The sequence below is a fragment of the Miscanthus floridulus genome, chromosome 5, assembly GCF_019320115.1.
Source record: "Miscanthus floridulus cultivar M001 chromosome 5, ASM1932011v1, whole genome shotgun sequence".
In the NCBI taxonomy this organism is placed as follows: domain Eukaryota; kingdom Viridiplantae; phylum Streptophyta; class Magnoliopsida; order Poales; family Poaceae; genus Miscanthus; species Miscanthus floridulus.
Genome location: NC_089584.1, coordinates 28,478,918 through 28,493,364, shown reverse-complemented (window position 1 = coordinate 28,493,364; position 14,447 = coordinate 28,478,918). Strand labels below are relative to the sequence as shown.

At 48.0% G+C, this 14,447-nt stretch overlaps 1 protein-coding gene and 1 pseudogene across 1 annotated transcript; both read left to right on the top strand.

Moving 5' to 3' along the window:
• The first annotated feature begins 564 nt into the window (after window positions 1-564).
• On the top strand, window positions 565-8,515 carry LOC136454455 (probable serine/threonine-protein kinase PBL7; annotated as a pseudogene).
• Window positions 8,516-9,040: 525 nt separating this feature from the next.
• On the top strand, window positions 9,041-11,934 carry LOC136451858 (receptor-like protein kinase ANXUR1). Its single transcript, XM_066452544.1, has one exon. The coding sequence runs from the start codon at window positions 9,088-9,090 to the stop codon at window positions 11,737-11,739; it is 2,652 nt and encodes an 883-aa protein (XP_066308641.1). The 5' UTR covers window positions 9,041-9,087; the 3' UTR covers window positions 11,740-11,934.
• Window positions 11,935-14,447: the final 2,513 nt, after the last annotated feature.

Here is a 14,447-nt window from a genome sequence, read left to right as displayed (position 1 = left end):
AAGGTATGGTGGATCGGCGAATTTACTTTGCATTGTTGAAGTCTTATTATTGTTGATGACCGTTATGCTTGTAGAGCAAGACATAGAGCTCAGCCAGTTATACCAAGTCTTTGATCAACTCCAGGAGGAGGAGAAGAAGACGGCTAGGCGAGCGGAGAAGCTAGCTGAGGAGCTGAAGGGTAAGTACTTTGTGGTCGAAGTTACTGCTGGAGTAATTTCTTTGCTTGACAGATCCTTGTGATATCTACAGAGTACCATCGGAGGACCAAGGCGCAGTTCGATGTGCTGGAGCAGGAGGCCAAGACCCAGAGGAGCAAGCTTGACGTCGTAGTTGCCAGAGTCAAGCCGGTGCTCGATTGTGTCAACATAGAGGTGGCTCCTTAGCCCTACGGCAGGCCACCGCGCCTGGACACCATCATCGACAGGTGTAAGGCGATATGGGAGAACTTCAAAAGCTTCAACCGTGATGCCACCATAACCGCCGTTACACACACTCTAGCGATGGTCTGATCCCACTACCCTGTTATTGACCTTCAAGCGATAGGGGCCGAATTCGCCAGAGGGATGGGCGCGACGGAGCATCAGCAGCTAGAATATGAGGTGGAGGACGCAGCGAAGAAGCTGGCCAGCGACGTCAACCTATTCGGCGAAATGGATGGTGATGACCAAGCCAAATGACCTGCTCGGAGAGTGATCTATAACAACTGGAGAGGGTAGTTAAAATGCGCAAGGACGCAGATAGACATTTATGTATATGTATAAATGTTGTAAAGTGACATGTGCATGTTTATGCAATTTGCCATAGTGCACTTGCGCAGCAACAGGGGGCACATCCACATTGTTAGGAATGTCTCCTACAACATAAGTAGAAATACGAGGAAACAATGAGAAAAATGGATGTAAGGAAGGGGGTAAGCTCCCAATAACAATGCGGATAAGACACTTACTCGGATGATTCTGTGTCAAAGGTATCTCATAAGGAGGATCTTCCACAACATCATGAGTCTGACAAGCATCTCCAACTAGCTCATTGGAGGCAGATTGAGCATCGGGAACCATAGGTGCAACCTCCACATTCATATCAGGTTCTGGGATGAGAGGGTAAAAGTGTGCCTGCTGACCCATTGGCGGGGGGAATCTATGAGGAATGGGATCAACTAACACCCGACGCACAACCACATCCAAATTTTGGAACTAGCTCTTCATAGCTGATCTCACATAGTTCTTCCATTGATCTGCACACCCAATTGGGATCATCTTCCTAAGGATGTTGGGAGGGGAACCTAGGTGAAGTACACCCTCAATTGTGATGCCATCATCATCATGGTAATGTAGCTCCTCCCGAGCCCTTGCAACCAACTCACTAAATGAAGGCTTCTTATTCTAGGCACGCTTTGCATATCTACAAACTCAACATATCCATAGCGATCTCTTTTCATGGTGCCTTCATGATATATGCTCACTAGGTTGTCCATCTAATTCATACACATAACAAAGCACATTTCCTTTAGTCCAAAATATATGCAAGATGAATAATAGATCTCTAGTGGGTAAATAATTAACTAAATATGTACTATCAAGTAACTAACGACTATTACTAAATACTACAAACTACCTATGCAACTAAGTATCTATGTATCTAACTACACAAGGTATTTAACTAACTACCTAACTTAACAATCACCCTAATTATCCATCTATCTACCTATCTAAATATGTATCTACCTATCTAAATCAAGAACTAACACACCATTGAACTAACTATTGGTAACTACTAACAAAATTATCCAACTAATTATACCTTGCTCGAGTGGAGAGGAGAAGTGGCTGGTGTAGTGGACTCGTAGGCACCGGTGCGGCGGCAGGCCACCCCTGGCCTCGGCACGCCATGCCCCAGTGGATGGGCCAGACAGCCGGGGCGGCGCAGGCCCAGTGGGGCGAGGCGGGGTGGCACGGCCAAGCGGGGAGGAGGTGCCTCGCCGACGGCGGGCAGGCGGGCATGGCGCTGTGGCTAGCGGTCGGGAACAAAGAAATGAGAAAGGGAAAGAGAGAGAGGAGGAAAGAAAGAAAATTGGGCTCATATGTCAACCAGCCATGGCGCCACAGATCTTGGCGCTGTGCTTGGCGCCAAGATCTGTGGCACCAAGCACCCTGCCACGTATCCGTAGGCGCTAATTACGCTGGCGCCGAGACATGTAAGTTCGGCGCCAATTACTCTAGCGCCAAGTTCTAGGGAAAGTTTTTCTTTTGTTTCCCCATCAAAAAGTTTAGAGGTATGCATATTCAATTTAAATTTTATCACAGGATGTTAGTTTTCTTCAATGAACATTGGATGTGTTGCCTTGATGTTATGATACAAAATTGAAGCTCAAAGACATGATGGATTGATGATTCTTGCATATTATAAAATGCGTGAGGGTCAAAGTTAGGAATGCCAATCTCTAGCATCAATTTCTTAGAACTATAACTGCTTGCACCACCACTTTCACAGGCCTACAAAATTTTATATGGACCCACATGTCAGCCACCATCCCATTAGTGTTATGGGTGGGCCTGGTGACATGTGGACTTTGTGTGGTTGACGTGTGGGTCCATGCAAATTGTTGTAGGTTTGTGAAACTAATGGCGCAAATACTTTTACGCTTGTAAAATTGATATCAGAAGTTGTAGTTCCTTGATAGTTAGATGCAGGTGGTCGTAGTTTTATGAAACCATCTCATAAATAAATATAAGTGGCCTTTCTTTTATGTGTCATGCTATCTTGATTTTTTTTAAATGAAGCCCTGGTAAAAGAGGAGGGTTGTGATAGGCGTGGTGAGCCAACGTTAAATCTAGCCATTCTAATGGAGATGAAACCCGAAAGAAAACCGTTGGGGCGTAACCCTCTTAGCGACGTGCCATATCGGAACCTGAGTATGGTGTTAAATGAGCAAGGGTTGGGTCATCACCCCTGTGACACTTCGTGTCACGATCTGGGCACGGTGTCAAGTGAGCAAGGATCAGATCGTCGCATCCTTAGTGGCGCGCTACATCGGCGCCCGGGTGTAGTGAAAATGAGGAAGGGTCTTCACATCTGAGTCGACGGGTGCAAAGGGTAAGGAAGCTAGTTGAACCAACTAGGATCCATTTAGGTAGTTAGGATATTGGGTCGCTTATAGGTAAGTTAAGAGAATTAGTTGATACCATGACTAGGAGGCATGTAAATATATTATACGTTCAAGAGACTAAATGGAAGGGTCAGAAGGCGAAGGAGGTGGATAATATAGGTTTCAAGCTTTGGTACATAGGGACAGTTGCAAATAGAAATAGAGTAGGAGTTTTGATTGATAAGAGTCTCAAGAATAGTGTGGTGGGAGTGGGAAGGCAAGGAGATAGGATTATCTTAGTCAAGCTTGTCATTGGTGATATGGTCTTGAACGTAATTAGTGCGTATGCCCTCCAAGTAGGCCTCGATGAGAGTGCTAAGAGATAGTTCTGGGAAGACTTAGATGGCCTAATTAGAGCTGTACCTAGTAGTGAGAAGCTTTTTATAGGAGGAGATCTTAATGGGTATGTAGGTACTGCAAGCACAGGTTTCAAGGCAGTTCATGGAAGTTTTGGGTATGATAGTAGGAATCAGGAGGGGGAGGAAGTTCTGGACTTTGCGGTAGCTTTTGACCTAATGATAGCCAACACTTTCTTTAGAAAGAGAGAATCTCATCTAGTGACCTTCAGTAGCGGACAACACTCTAGCCAGATTGACTTTGTCCTCGCAAGAAGAAAGGACAAACCAAGGGAGTGTGTTGTTTCTCAACATAAGCTTTTGGTGGCGGACTTTCGTTTTCAGGTGCGTGTCCGTAGGGATAAACAAGATAAGATTGAAAGAATAAAGTGGTGGAAACTGAAAGGGGAGACATTAGAGGTATTCAGGGAAAGTGTTATCAAAGAGGGTTCTTGGAAGGAAGAAGATGACATAAACAACATGTGGGAGAAGATGGCAATCAACATTCGGAAGGTGGCCTCAGAGGTGTGTGGAGTAACCAAAGGAAGTTGAGGCGAGGCTAAAGATACTTGGTGGTGGAACGAGGAAGTCCAAAAAGCTATTAAGGAGAAGAAAGAATGCTATAGACGTTTGTACCATGACAGGAGTGTGGACAACATAGAGAAGTACAAGGTGACAAAGAAGACTGCAAAGCGAGCTGTAAGTGTGGCAAAGGGTAGAGCGTACGAGGATCTTTACCAACATTTAAGTACGAAGGAAGGAGAGAAGGACATATATAGGATGGCTAGGGTTCATGAGAGAAAGACAAGGGACTTCAACCAAGTTAAGTGCATTAAGGATGAAAGGGAGCAGCTCTTGGTGAAGGAGGATGAGATTCGACATCAATGGCAAGAGTATTTTGACAAATTATTTAATGGTGAGAATACGGACACAACCTTTCAGTTGGATGACTCTTTTGATGACACCAATAGGCGCTTTGTATGGAGAATCCAAGAATCGGAGGTCAGAGAGGCGTTAAAAAGGATGAAAGGAGGTAAGGCGATGGGACCGGATGGCATCCCAATCGAGGTGTGGAGATGCCTTGGGGACATAGCTATAGTATGGCTAACCAAGCTGTTTAACCATATTTTTTGATCGAACAAGATGCCTAACGAGTGGGGAGAAGTATATTGGTACCGATCTATAAGAATAAAGGGGATATTCAAAGTTGTACTAATTACCGGGGAATTAAGTTGATGAGCCATACTATGAAGCTATGGGAGAGAGTTATCGAGCATCGTTTGAGAGCAATAACGTGGGTCTCTATGAACCAATTTGGTTTCATGCTCGGAAGGTCAACCATGGAAGCCATTTTCTTAATAAGACAAGTTATGGAGCGTTATAGGGAGAAGAAGAAGGACCTACACATGGTTTTTATTGACTTGGAGAAGGCTTATGATAAAATACCAAGGAATGTTATGTGGTGGGCTTTGGACAAACATAAAGTCCCAATGAAGTATATCGGACTCATTAAGGATATGTACAATAATGTTGTGACTAGTGTTCGAACAAGTGATGGAGATACGGATGACTTCCCGATTAGGATATGACTATATCAAGGGTCAGCTTTGAGCCCTTATCTATTTGCCTTAGTGATGGATGAGGTCACAAGGGACATACAAGGGGACATCCCTTGGTGTATGCTTTTCGTGGACGATATAGTGCTAGTTGATGAAAGTCAGACAGGAGTGAATCAGAAACTGGAGTTATGGCGGGAGACTTTAGAGTCCAAAGGTTTTAGACTCAGTAGAACTAAAAGTGAGTATATGAGATGTGACTTCGGCACTACTACTCGGGAGGAGGAAGATATTAGTTTGGAAGGTCAAGTAGTGCCTAGGAAGGATACCTTTCGATATTTAGGATCAATGCTACAGAGAGACGGGGATATTGATGAAGATGTTAGCCATAGAATCAAAGCACGGTGGATGAAGTGGTGTCAAGCATCTGGTGTCCTATGTGACAAAAGGGTACCACTGAACCTAAAAGGCAAGTTTTATAGGACGACGATTAGACCTGCTATGTTGTATGGTGCAGAATATTGGCCTACGAAAAGACGACATATTCAACAGATAAGTCTCGTGGAAATACGTATGTTGCGTTGGATTTACGGTCATACAAGAAGGGATCGAGTTCGGAACAATGATATACGTGATAGATTAGGGGTAGCACAAACTGAAGAAAAGCTTGTCCAACACCAGTTGAGATGGTTTGGTCATGTCCAACGGAGACCTAGGCAACAGTGCGTAGTGGAATCCTAAGCCAGGATAGTAACGTGAAGAGAGACAGAGGAAGACCGAAGTTGACTTGGATAGAGGCAATAAAAGGAGACTTGAAATGATGGAATATACCCAAAGACTTAGCCTTAGATAGGAGTGCTTGAAAAATGGCTATTCACATGTCTGAACCTTGATTGTTTCTGCTGGGTTTCAACTCTAGCCTAACCCAACTTGTTTGGGACTTAAAGGCTTTGTTGTTGTTGTTGTTGTCGTCACTGTTCTTAATATTGCTATCTGTATCATTGGCAGCTCCAGCATTCACAATAGCGCCTAGGGCCTCTCCATCTACAGTATCGAACTTGCCAAGACCGAGTGAGGGTCCCAGCAACAATGGACATCCAAGCCTGATTACTGTGATTATCATATGTGTTGGTTCTCTAATTGGAGTCTTGCTGATTGTTTTAATAATATGCTTCTGCACAATTAGGAAAGGGAAAAAGAGAGTGCCTCGTGTTGAAACCCGTATGTGTCCTATTATCTGCTATATATGTGCTATTTTTTTGGAACAATACACACTTGTTGTGTTCATTATGTGATGGTGATTGGATGATGCCATTTTTAAAGAAAAACATGGTAAATGCAACATTTGCAAAATGTTTGACAAGTCTTTACAAGATAAATAACTATTGTAAACTATGTAACTCATATTCTCATTAAAGCACATATAACTGTCCAAACTCCAAACCATATAACATCAGGTAAACTGTGATTATACTTTGCACTAAGACATTCGTAGGTTTTTGTAATGTGTGCTATACTTTATTGATGTGATCCAGTAAATTAAAGAATTTGCACTAAGCATTCATATGATTGTCATGATAAGAGAAGTGCATCTTGAATACACTTTACAACCTTTTGAAATATAATAATGCATTTCTGACTGTAGTCCTTCAAAGATTAAAAGCAATGTCATGAGCATTTTCTGATAGTGGGCTATTCAAGATCCCGGCTCTTCACCCTAGCACTGACATTAGTGGAGATGGATATATCCAAGTTTATAGTCAACCTGAAACAAAAACCAGTTGTTTAGCTTCTTTCCTGGTATTTTTTAAAACACTTTTATAACATGTTTGACCTCATAATTCTTTATACAGCCAAGCAAAGGACGCCAGATGCAGTTTCTGCAGTGGAGTCCCTTCCTCGCCCCACCAGCACAAGGTTCCTTTCGTATGAAGAACTGAAAGTGGAAACAAATAACTTTGAGCCTTCAAGTGTGCTTGGAGAGGGTCGTTTTGGTCGTGTCTTCAAGGGGGTACTGAGTGATGGCACTGCTGTCGCTATAAAGAAGCTTACTCTAGTGGAGGGCACCAAGGAGATAAAGAGTTTTTAGTTGAAGTGGAAATGCTGAGCAGGTTGCACCACCGGAATCGTGTGAAATTGATTGGTTACTATAGCAGCCGTGAGTCATCACAGAACCTTCTTTGTTATGAGCTTGTTCCCAATGGAAGCCTAGAGGCTTGGCTTCATGGTATGATCTATCGATTCTCTTCCCAAATCCTCTCTGCACAGGCCCCATTTTAGTTGCACCTGAATCTATTATTTCTGTTTGTTTTGCACCATGTAACTTACAGACATAAGAAACATAATTCTGAGCATGCATGTACTGCATTTTCTTAGGTGCACTAGGTGCTAGCTGCCCCTTGGACTGGAACACCAGGATGAGGATAGCACTTGATGGCTTGATGCTGCCAGGGGATTAGCATACCTCCATGAGGATTCGCAGCCTTGCGTAGTCCACGGGGATTTCAAAGCATCCAATATATTGCTTGAGAATGATTTCCATGCTAAAATGTCCGATTTTGGTTTGGCAAAACAGGCGCCGGAAGGTCGGACAAATTATCTTTCTACTCGTGTTATGGGAACTTTCGGGTAATCTGAATGTCCTTTTACCTTTAGCCATGACCAGCTATTTCTTCTCTGAATTTACCTTAATATTTCTGGCCTGTTTGCAGGTATGTTGCACCAGAGTATGCTATGACGGGACACTTGCTTGTAAAAAGTGATGTATATATAGCTATGGAGTTGTTCTACTTGAACTACTAACTGGGAGGAGGCCTGTGGATATGTCACAGCCCTCTGGGCAGGAAAACCTAGTGACATGGGTAATACTTCTTTCTTTTATATACTATCTTCAGTTCTTGTGTGATTTTACCGCTGAATTAGAATATTTTTAACGTGATGACTATCAGACAGTCAGCGGATTGTGTGTGCATAGGTTGTTTTTATGTATATGTGTAGGCAGCTGACACTGGAATTTAAATCTCAAATTATTTGTCACTGCATGGTGCGTAAAGAGGTGATGTCACGCTGAAGACATTCTTTCACTCGGTTGACTGCAGGCACGGCCAATTCTCCGAGATCAGGATAGATGAGAAGAACTAGCTGACCCCAGGCTTGGCGGCCAGTACCGTACCCGAAAGATGATTTTGTGCGGGTGTGCACAATTGCAGCAGCCTGTGTTTCACCAGAGGCAAACCAAAGACTAACAATGGGTGAGGCGGTGCAGTCACTCAAGATGGTGCAACGCTCTGTGGAGTTCCAGGAATCTATGCCAACACCGCCTGCTCGTCCCAACATCCGGCAATCCTCGACGACCTATGAATCAGATGGTACCTCGTCCATGTTCTCTTCGGGCCCTTTCTCAGGCCTCAGCCCCTTTGAGACCGAAACCATTCCAAGAACCGCTGTTTTCTCGGAAGATCTCCATGAAGGTCGATGACTGAGGGGGTGGTTGCCTTTGCCGAGCTGTTTCTCTAGAGCCTGTAGCCATGTAGTCACGCATTCAAAGGCTGGTGGTGCAATTGGCCTGGCCAGCCATTGGGAATAAAGAGGCACCTGTAAATTCCATTTTTCTGTGCCGTCTCAAAAGACTACTAGATTGTTACAACCCTCAAGGACGTTCTCTGGCTTTGTATGGAAGAAATGATTTTGTTCGAAGTTGCTGCTGTCCTCAGTTCATAGCTCCTGAATTGCGCAGACAGACAATCCTACATGGGCTGGGAGAGCCCCATGCAGCCAAACGCGCGCTGTGTGGGTGGACATGTTTGTAGGGTTTCTCAGCTGCATTGCATGCCCCTACTGCCTTGGTTTCCCGGAGTACGCTCTGAGGCCTACCGTACACGCGTGTTTCAACCCTGTTCTCCCGCGGTCAAACACCCTCACTCTCGCCTCCCAGACACCTCTCTCTCTTCCCCTTTCACCAATCGCTATGTCCTAGTCGTCACCAATGCATCTTCTCTTCCGTCTCCATTGGCCGCCGTACGGCCTAGCTCCCTCCCAATTTCTCGGCGCATGGCTGGCAGAGCTCGGCGCCCATTGCTGGTGCTGCTACTCGTCGCCGGCGTTGCTGCCACCGCAGAGTCCAAGGTGTACGCTCCCACGGATAGGGTGTTGCTCAACTGTGGGTCGACGAGGGACGGCCTGGACGCGGACGGCCGGAAGTGGGTGGCTGACACGAACGACAACACGTGGCTGACCGACTCCGGCAAGTCGTCCCTGTTGATGGCGGCCGACAAGGTGGACAATGGGCTGCCGTCCACCATCCCCTACATGACGGCGCGGGTGTTCACCATGGAGGCCGTTTACAACTTCTCCGTGAACCCGCGGGACCGGCACTGGGTGCGCCTTCACTTCTACCCGTCCTCCTACAACGGGATCGCCGCCGCCGGCTTCCACTTCTCCGTGTCCACGTCCACCGGCATCACGCTGCTCCGCAACTTCAGCGTCTACACCTACACAAAGGCGCTGAGCCAGGCGTACATCATCCGGGAGTTCTCCCTCCCGCCTACGCCCGCGGGGTTCCTTACCCTCACCTTCACGCCGACGCCGATGGGCAACGAGACCTACGCCTTCGTCAACGGCATCGAGGTGGCCTCCATGCCCGACATCTTCGTCGACCCGGCGATCATGGTCGGCTTCGCGGACCAGACCGTGGACATCGCCAGCTCCACGCTCCAGACCATGTACCGGTTCAACGTCGGCGGCTCGTACATCCCGCCCTCCAACGACTCCGGCCTGACCCGGCACTGGTACGACGACACGCCGTACGTGTACGGCGCCACGTCGGGCGTCACCTACAGGGCCGGCCCGCATTTCCAGATCAAGTACCCCAGCGAGATCGCCGAGTACGCCGCGCCGCAGGAGGTGTACCTGGGCACCCGCTCCATGGGCTCTGACCCGCGCCTGAACCAGAACTACAACCTCACCTGGACCATGCCGGTGGACGCCAACTTCACCTACGTCGCGCGCCTCCACTTCTGCGAGCTGCTGCTCAGCCGGGCCAACCAGCGGGCGTTCGACATCTATGTCAACAACAAGACGGCGCAGTCCGACGCCGACGTGATCGGGATGACGTCGGAGAAGGGCGTGCCCATGTACAAGGACTACGCGGTGTACGTGTCCGAAGAACCTGATGGCCAGGCCATGTGGGTGGCGCTGCACCCGTCCGTGGCGCTCCGGCCGCAGTTCTACGACGCCATCCTCAACGGCCTCGAGATCTTCAAGCTCAACGACACCGTCGGCAACCTCGCCGCGCCAGACCCCGAGCCGTCCAGGTTGCTCGCCAAGGCGGAGCTGGGCGCTGGAGAGCACGAGGTGCCCAAGTCTAAGCCGCATCCCCACATGGCGAAGGTGATGGGCGGCACGGCAGGCGGCGCGGCCGCGCTCGGGATCGTCGCTGCGATCTGCGTCGTGTGGTACCATGAAAAGAAGAAGAGGGACGCAGACAGCGCCGGCGGGTCGCACACCTCCGGGTGGCTGCCGCTGTACCACTCCCACACCAGCAACAAGTCGTCGGGCCACCTCCCGGCGAACCTTGCGGGCATGTGCCGGCACTTCTCGTTCGCCGACATCAAGGTGGCCACCAAGAACTTCAGCGACTCGCTGGTGATCGGCGTGGGCGGGTTCGGCAAAGTGTACCGGGGCGTCGTGGATGGCGACACCAAGGTGGCCATCAAGCGGTCCAACCCGTCGTCGGAGCAGGGCGTGCACGAGTTCCAGACGGAGGTGGAGATGCTGTCCAAGCTGCGGCACCGGCACCTCGTCTCCCTCATCGGCTTCTGCGAGGATGCCGGCGAGATGATCCTCGTGTATGACTACATGGAGCACGGCACGCTGCGGGAGCACCTCTACATGGGTGGCAAGTCGCCGCTGTCGTGGCGGCACCGCCTCGACATCTGCATCGGCGCCGCGCGGGGCTTGCACTACCTCCACACGGGTGCCAAGTACACCATCATCCACCGCGACGTCAAGACCACCAACATCCTCGTCGACGGGGACTGGGTCGCCAAGGTCTCCGACTTCGGCCTCTCCAAGTCCGGCCCGACGACGATGAACCAGACACACGTGAGCACCATGGTCAAGGGCAGCTTCGGGTACCTCGACCCGGAGTACTTCCGGCGGCAGCAGCTCACGGACAAGTCCGACGTCTACTCCTTCGGCGTCGTTCTCTTCGAGGTGCTCCTCGCGCGGCCAGCTCTCGACCCGGCGCTGCCACGGGAGCAGGTCAGCCTCGCTGACTACGCGCTCAGCTGCCAGCGGAACGGCACCCTGCCGGACGTTGTCGACCCATCCATCAAGGACCAGATCGCGCCGGAGTGTTTCAAGAAGGTCGCGGACACGGCCGAGAAGTGCCTCGCCGAGCAGAGCATCGACCGGCCGTCCATGGGGGACGTCCTGTGGAACCTCGAGTTCGCGCTGCAGCTGCAGGACACCTTCGAAGGAGGCAGCTGCGGGCGGCGGACCGTGGGTGACGGCAGCGGCAGCGGCACGGGGCGCCCGGCGCTCGAGCCGAGCAACAGCAACGGGAGCATGGCAAGTGTCACGACGCTGGGGACGTCGTCCACGTCACGGGCGCACGAGGCGTGCGTGATCATGGAGGAGACCGACGACGAGGTGGCTAACAGCGCGGCGTTCTCGCAGCTCGTGTGCCCAACTGGCCGGTAACTCGCCGGCGGCGGTTCGTGCTATATAGTAGAGATACCCTCGAGGAACTTCGATCCAGTTATTAGTGCCGGAAAGATGCTTTTGCATGCGCGCTCATAGTGCTTGATTAGAAAATTCACATCTGCTCCGTATTGGTTATGCTAATTTAGTAAATGTTTTGTTTTTTGGTAGATAATACAATGTATGTAGCCAAGACCTTTAAAATTTTGAAGCTAAAGTGAGCCGTTCATGAAAAGGTCTACACCTCCATTGCCTCAATCAGCTGTGATACACAATGTCACCCCGGCAGTTACCATCGAAATACTTTGGCATCTTCATTGCTCTGTGCTGCCAGAAATTATGTAAAAGTGGTGTTGAGGCCGCGCCCCCCCCCCCCCCCCCCCCCCCCCCCCCCCCCCCCCGCGCGCATCCCCGCCCCATGGAGCACCTTCTTGTCTCCCGTAGAAATGAAGCAGAGGTACGGAAATATGATTGCCAAGGTGCCAAAGGAAAGATCACAACATAATAGATACAGACCATCAACCAAACAGGTGGGGCTTGAATATGTTTTTCTAGAAGCAACTGCTTTCACATAGTGCAGTTCTCATGGCACTTTGGATCGTGCTTTTTTAAAATAGGTGGAAGAAAAGATACGTTTCAAAGCTGCTTAGAGATAGAGGTAGATTTCATAGTTATTTCAACTAAACAGTTTACATGTTTTGCACAACACATAGATCACAACAAGTTTTTCATAGCTCACAACTTATAGCTGAAGCAAACAGACCCTAAGTCTACAATATAATATAAACCGATTTAAATATTTTTATAAAACTCCTTGTATATCTCAAGGGTCTATTGGGGCCACAATGAAATGAATAAGGTGAGGGGACTCCCTCTCTCTCTCTCTCTCTCTCTCTCTCTCTCTCTCTCCATTGACACTCCTAGTCCGAATTGTGTCGTCGATGCATATGATAGGTAGTGTTGGAAAGCCCGCTTACAAGCCCCAAGAGGAAAAAAAATGCTTGCTGAAATACTTGCTTATTAGGATGATTTGCATCGATATAATTAAGTTTCATTCCATGTAGTTGTTAGTATTCCTCTAACATATGACACCCAAGAGTGATGGAAAGACTGTGATATGGTGCTTCATACGACCCCCACCTAACCTCCAACACCCTCTGCTTATCCCTGTAAGCCTTGCTATAGTTAATTTTGTAATGACTTCTACTTCGGCGATTCTGGATTTCAATTCAAAGCTGGGATTGCCCATGATATGAGCATACATGAAATCTGCAATAAAAGCACATTTGAGGTTCTGGTGCTTCTAGAAAATTGATGAAGCTGACATGCGTGCTCCTCAACTTTAGACACCTTCCAATAATAATCAATCCAATGAATGTGTGCATAGCATGTTGCATGCACTTAACATCATAAACAGTAGGGGAATACCTGTCCACCAGGAACTACCTATTTAAAGATAAAACTGACCAATTAATATTGCACAACTTTGTTTATTGCATCACCGCTAGGGTAAAGCGCATCGACACACATACCTCATTTACACTGTACTCCCAAGGCACAACTTCCCCTCCATTGACAATTACGATAGAGTATCCATACCCATCCTATTCGTGGTAGAGGATCTGGATCAACATCATCATTGTCAAAATCATTGAGTCACCTTCTACCATGGCTAGAGAAGGTTCTTCATCCTCACACCGTATCTGCTACATTAGTGCAGGGATTTATTCGTCCTCGTCAACCTCGTTCGATGGGTTCATGGCCCTCCACCTCATCATGCTCATCCTCCTCTTCATCAAGCTCCTTATCCTCATCCACCTGGTCGTTTGTACTCCACCTTCCTCAGCACCATGGATTCCACTACTGTCGCTCACCTCCATGAACACCTACATAAACCATACTAGTAGGAAAACCACACTCGATTGTAATGCGTACACACTACGGGAAACAGATTCTTTGCCGAGTGCAACTTTCTTTACCGAGGGCTAAAAGTCGGGCACTCGGCAAAGAGCTATTTTGCCGAGTGCCGCACTCGGCAACGATATACACTCGGCAAAGAAGGCTTTACCGAGTGTCAGGCACTCGGCAAAGCCAGACCCTCAGCAAAGGCCCTTTTTGCCGAGTGTCAGGCACTCGGCAAACCCTGGCGCTCGGCAAAAAGCGGCGTCAGGTAACGGCCGCCGCCTGCCGTCCAGGTTTACCGAGTGCCAGTGGGTAGGCACTCGGCAAACCACTTCTTTGCCAAGTGCCAGACCCTGACACTCGGCAAAGAATAACGGCAAACTATTTTTTTCCACTTTTGAACTCTAAAATTTTTCTCGACTCCTCCTACAATACATGAGACTCTATGTTAAAATTTGGTACATTTTTATGGCTTTTTGCTATATTTAGTTAATTTATTTCATTTAATTGAATTTTTTTGGAAAATGCAAATTTGAACTGCACGTGCATCGAATAATGGAATTTAATGATTCAAAAAATGATATTCATGGTATTGAGTGTAGTGTGAGGCAGTATCCAGGAACGGACCCGAAATTTCGAACATCTTGTTCACGAAACATGACCACGAACTTGCGGATGAATTGTTTTTAAATTCTATAAAATGCAAACGAAGTCCGAAAATCATGTAACTTGTCGAGATGTCATGATATCGTATGTGGAGGATGTGATAAAAATTTGAGAAGGTTTGGTGCACGTTATCACGTACG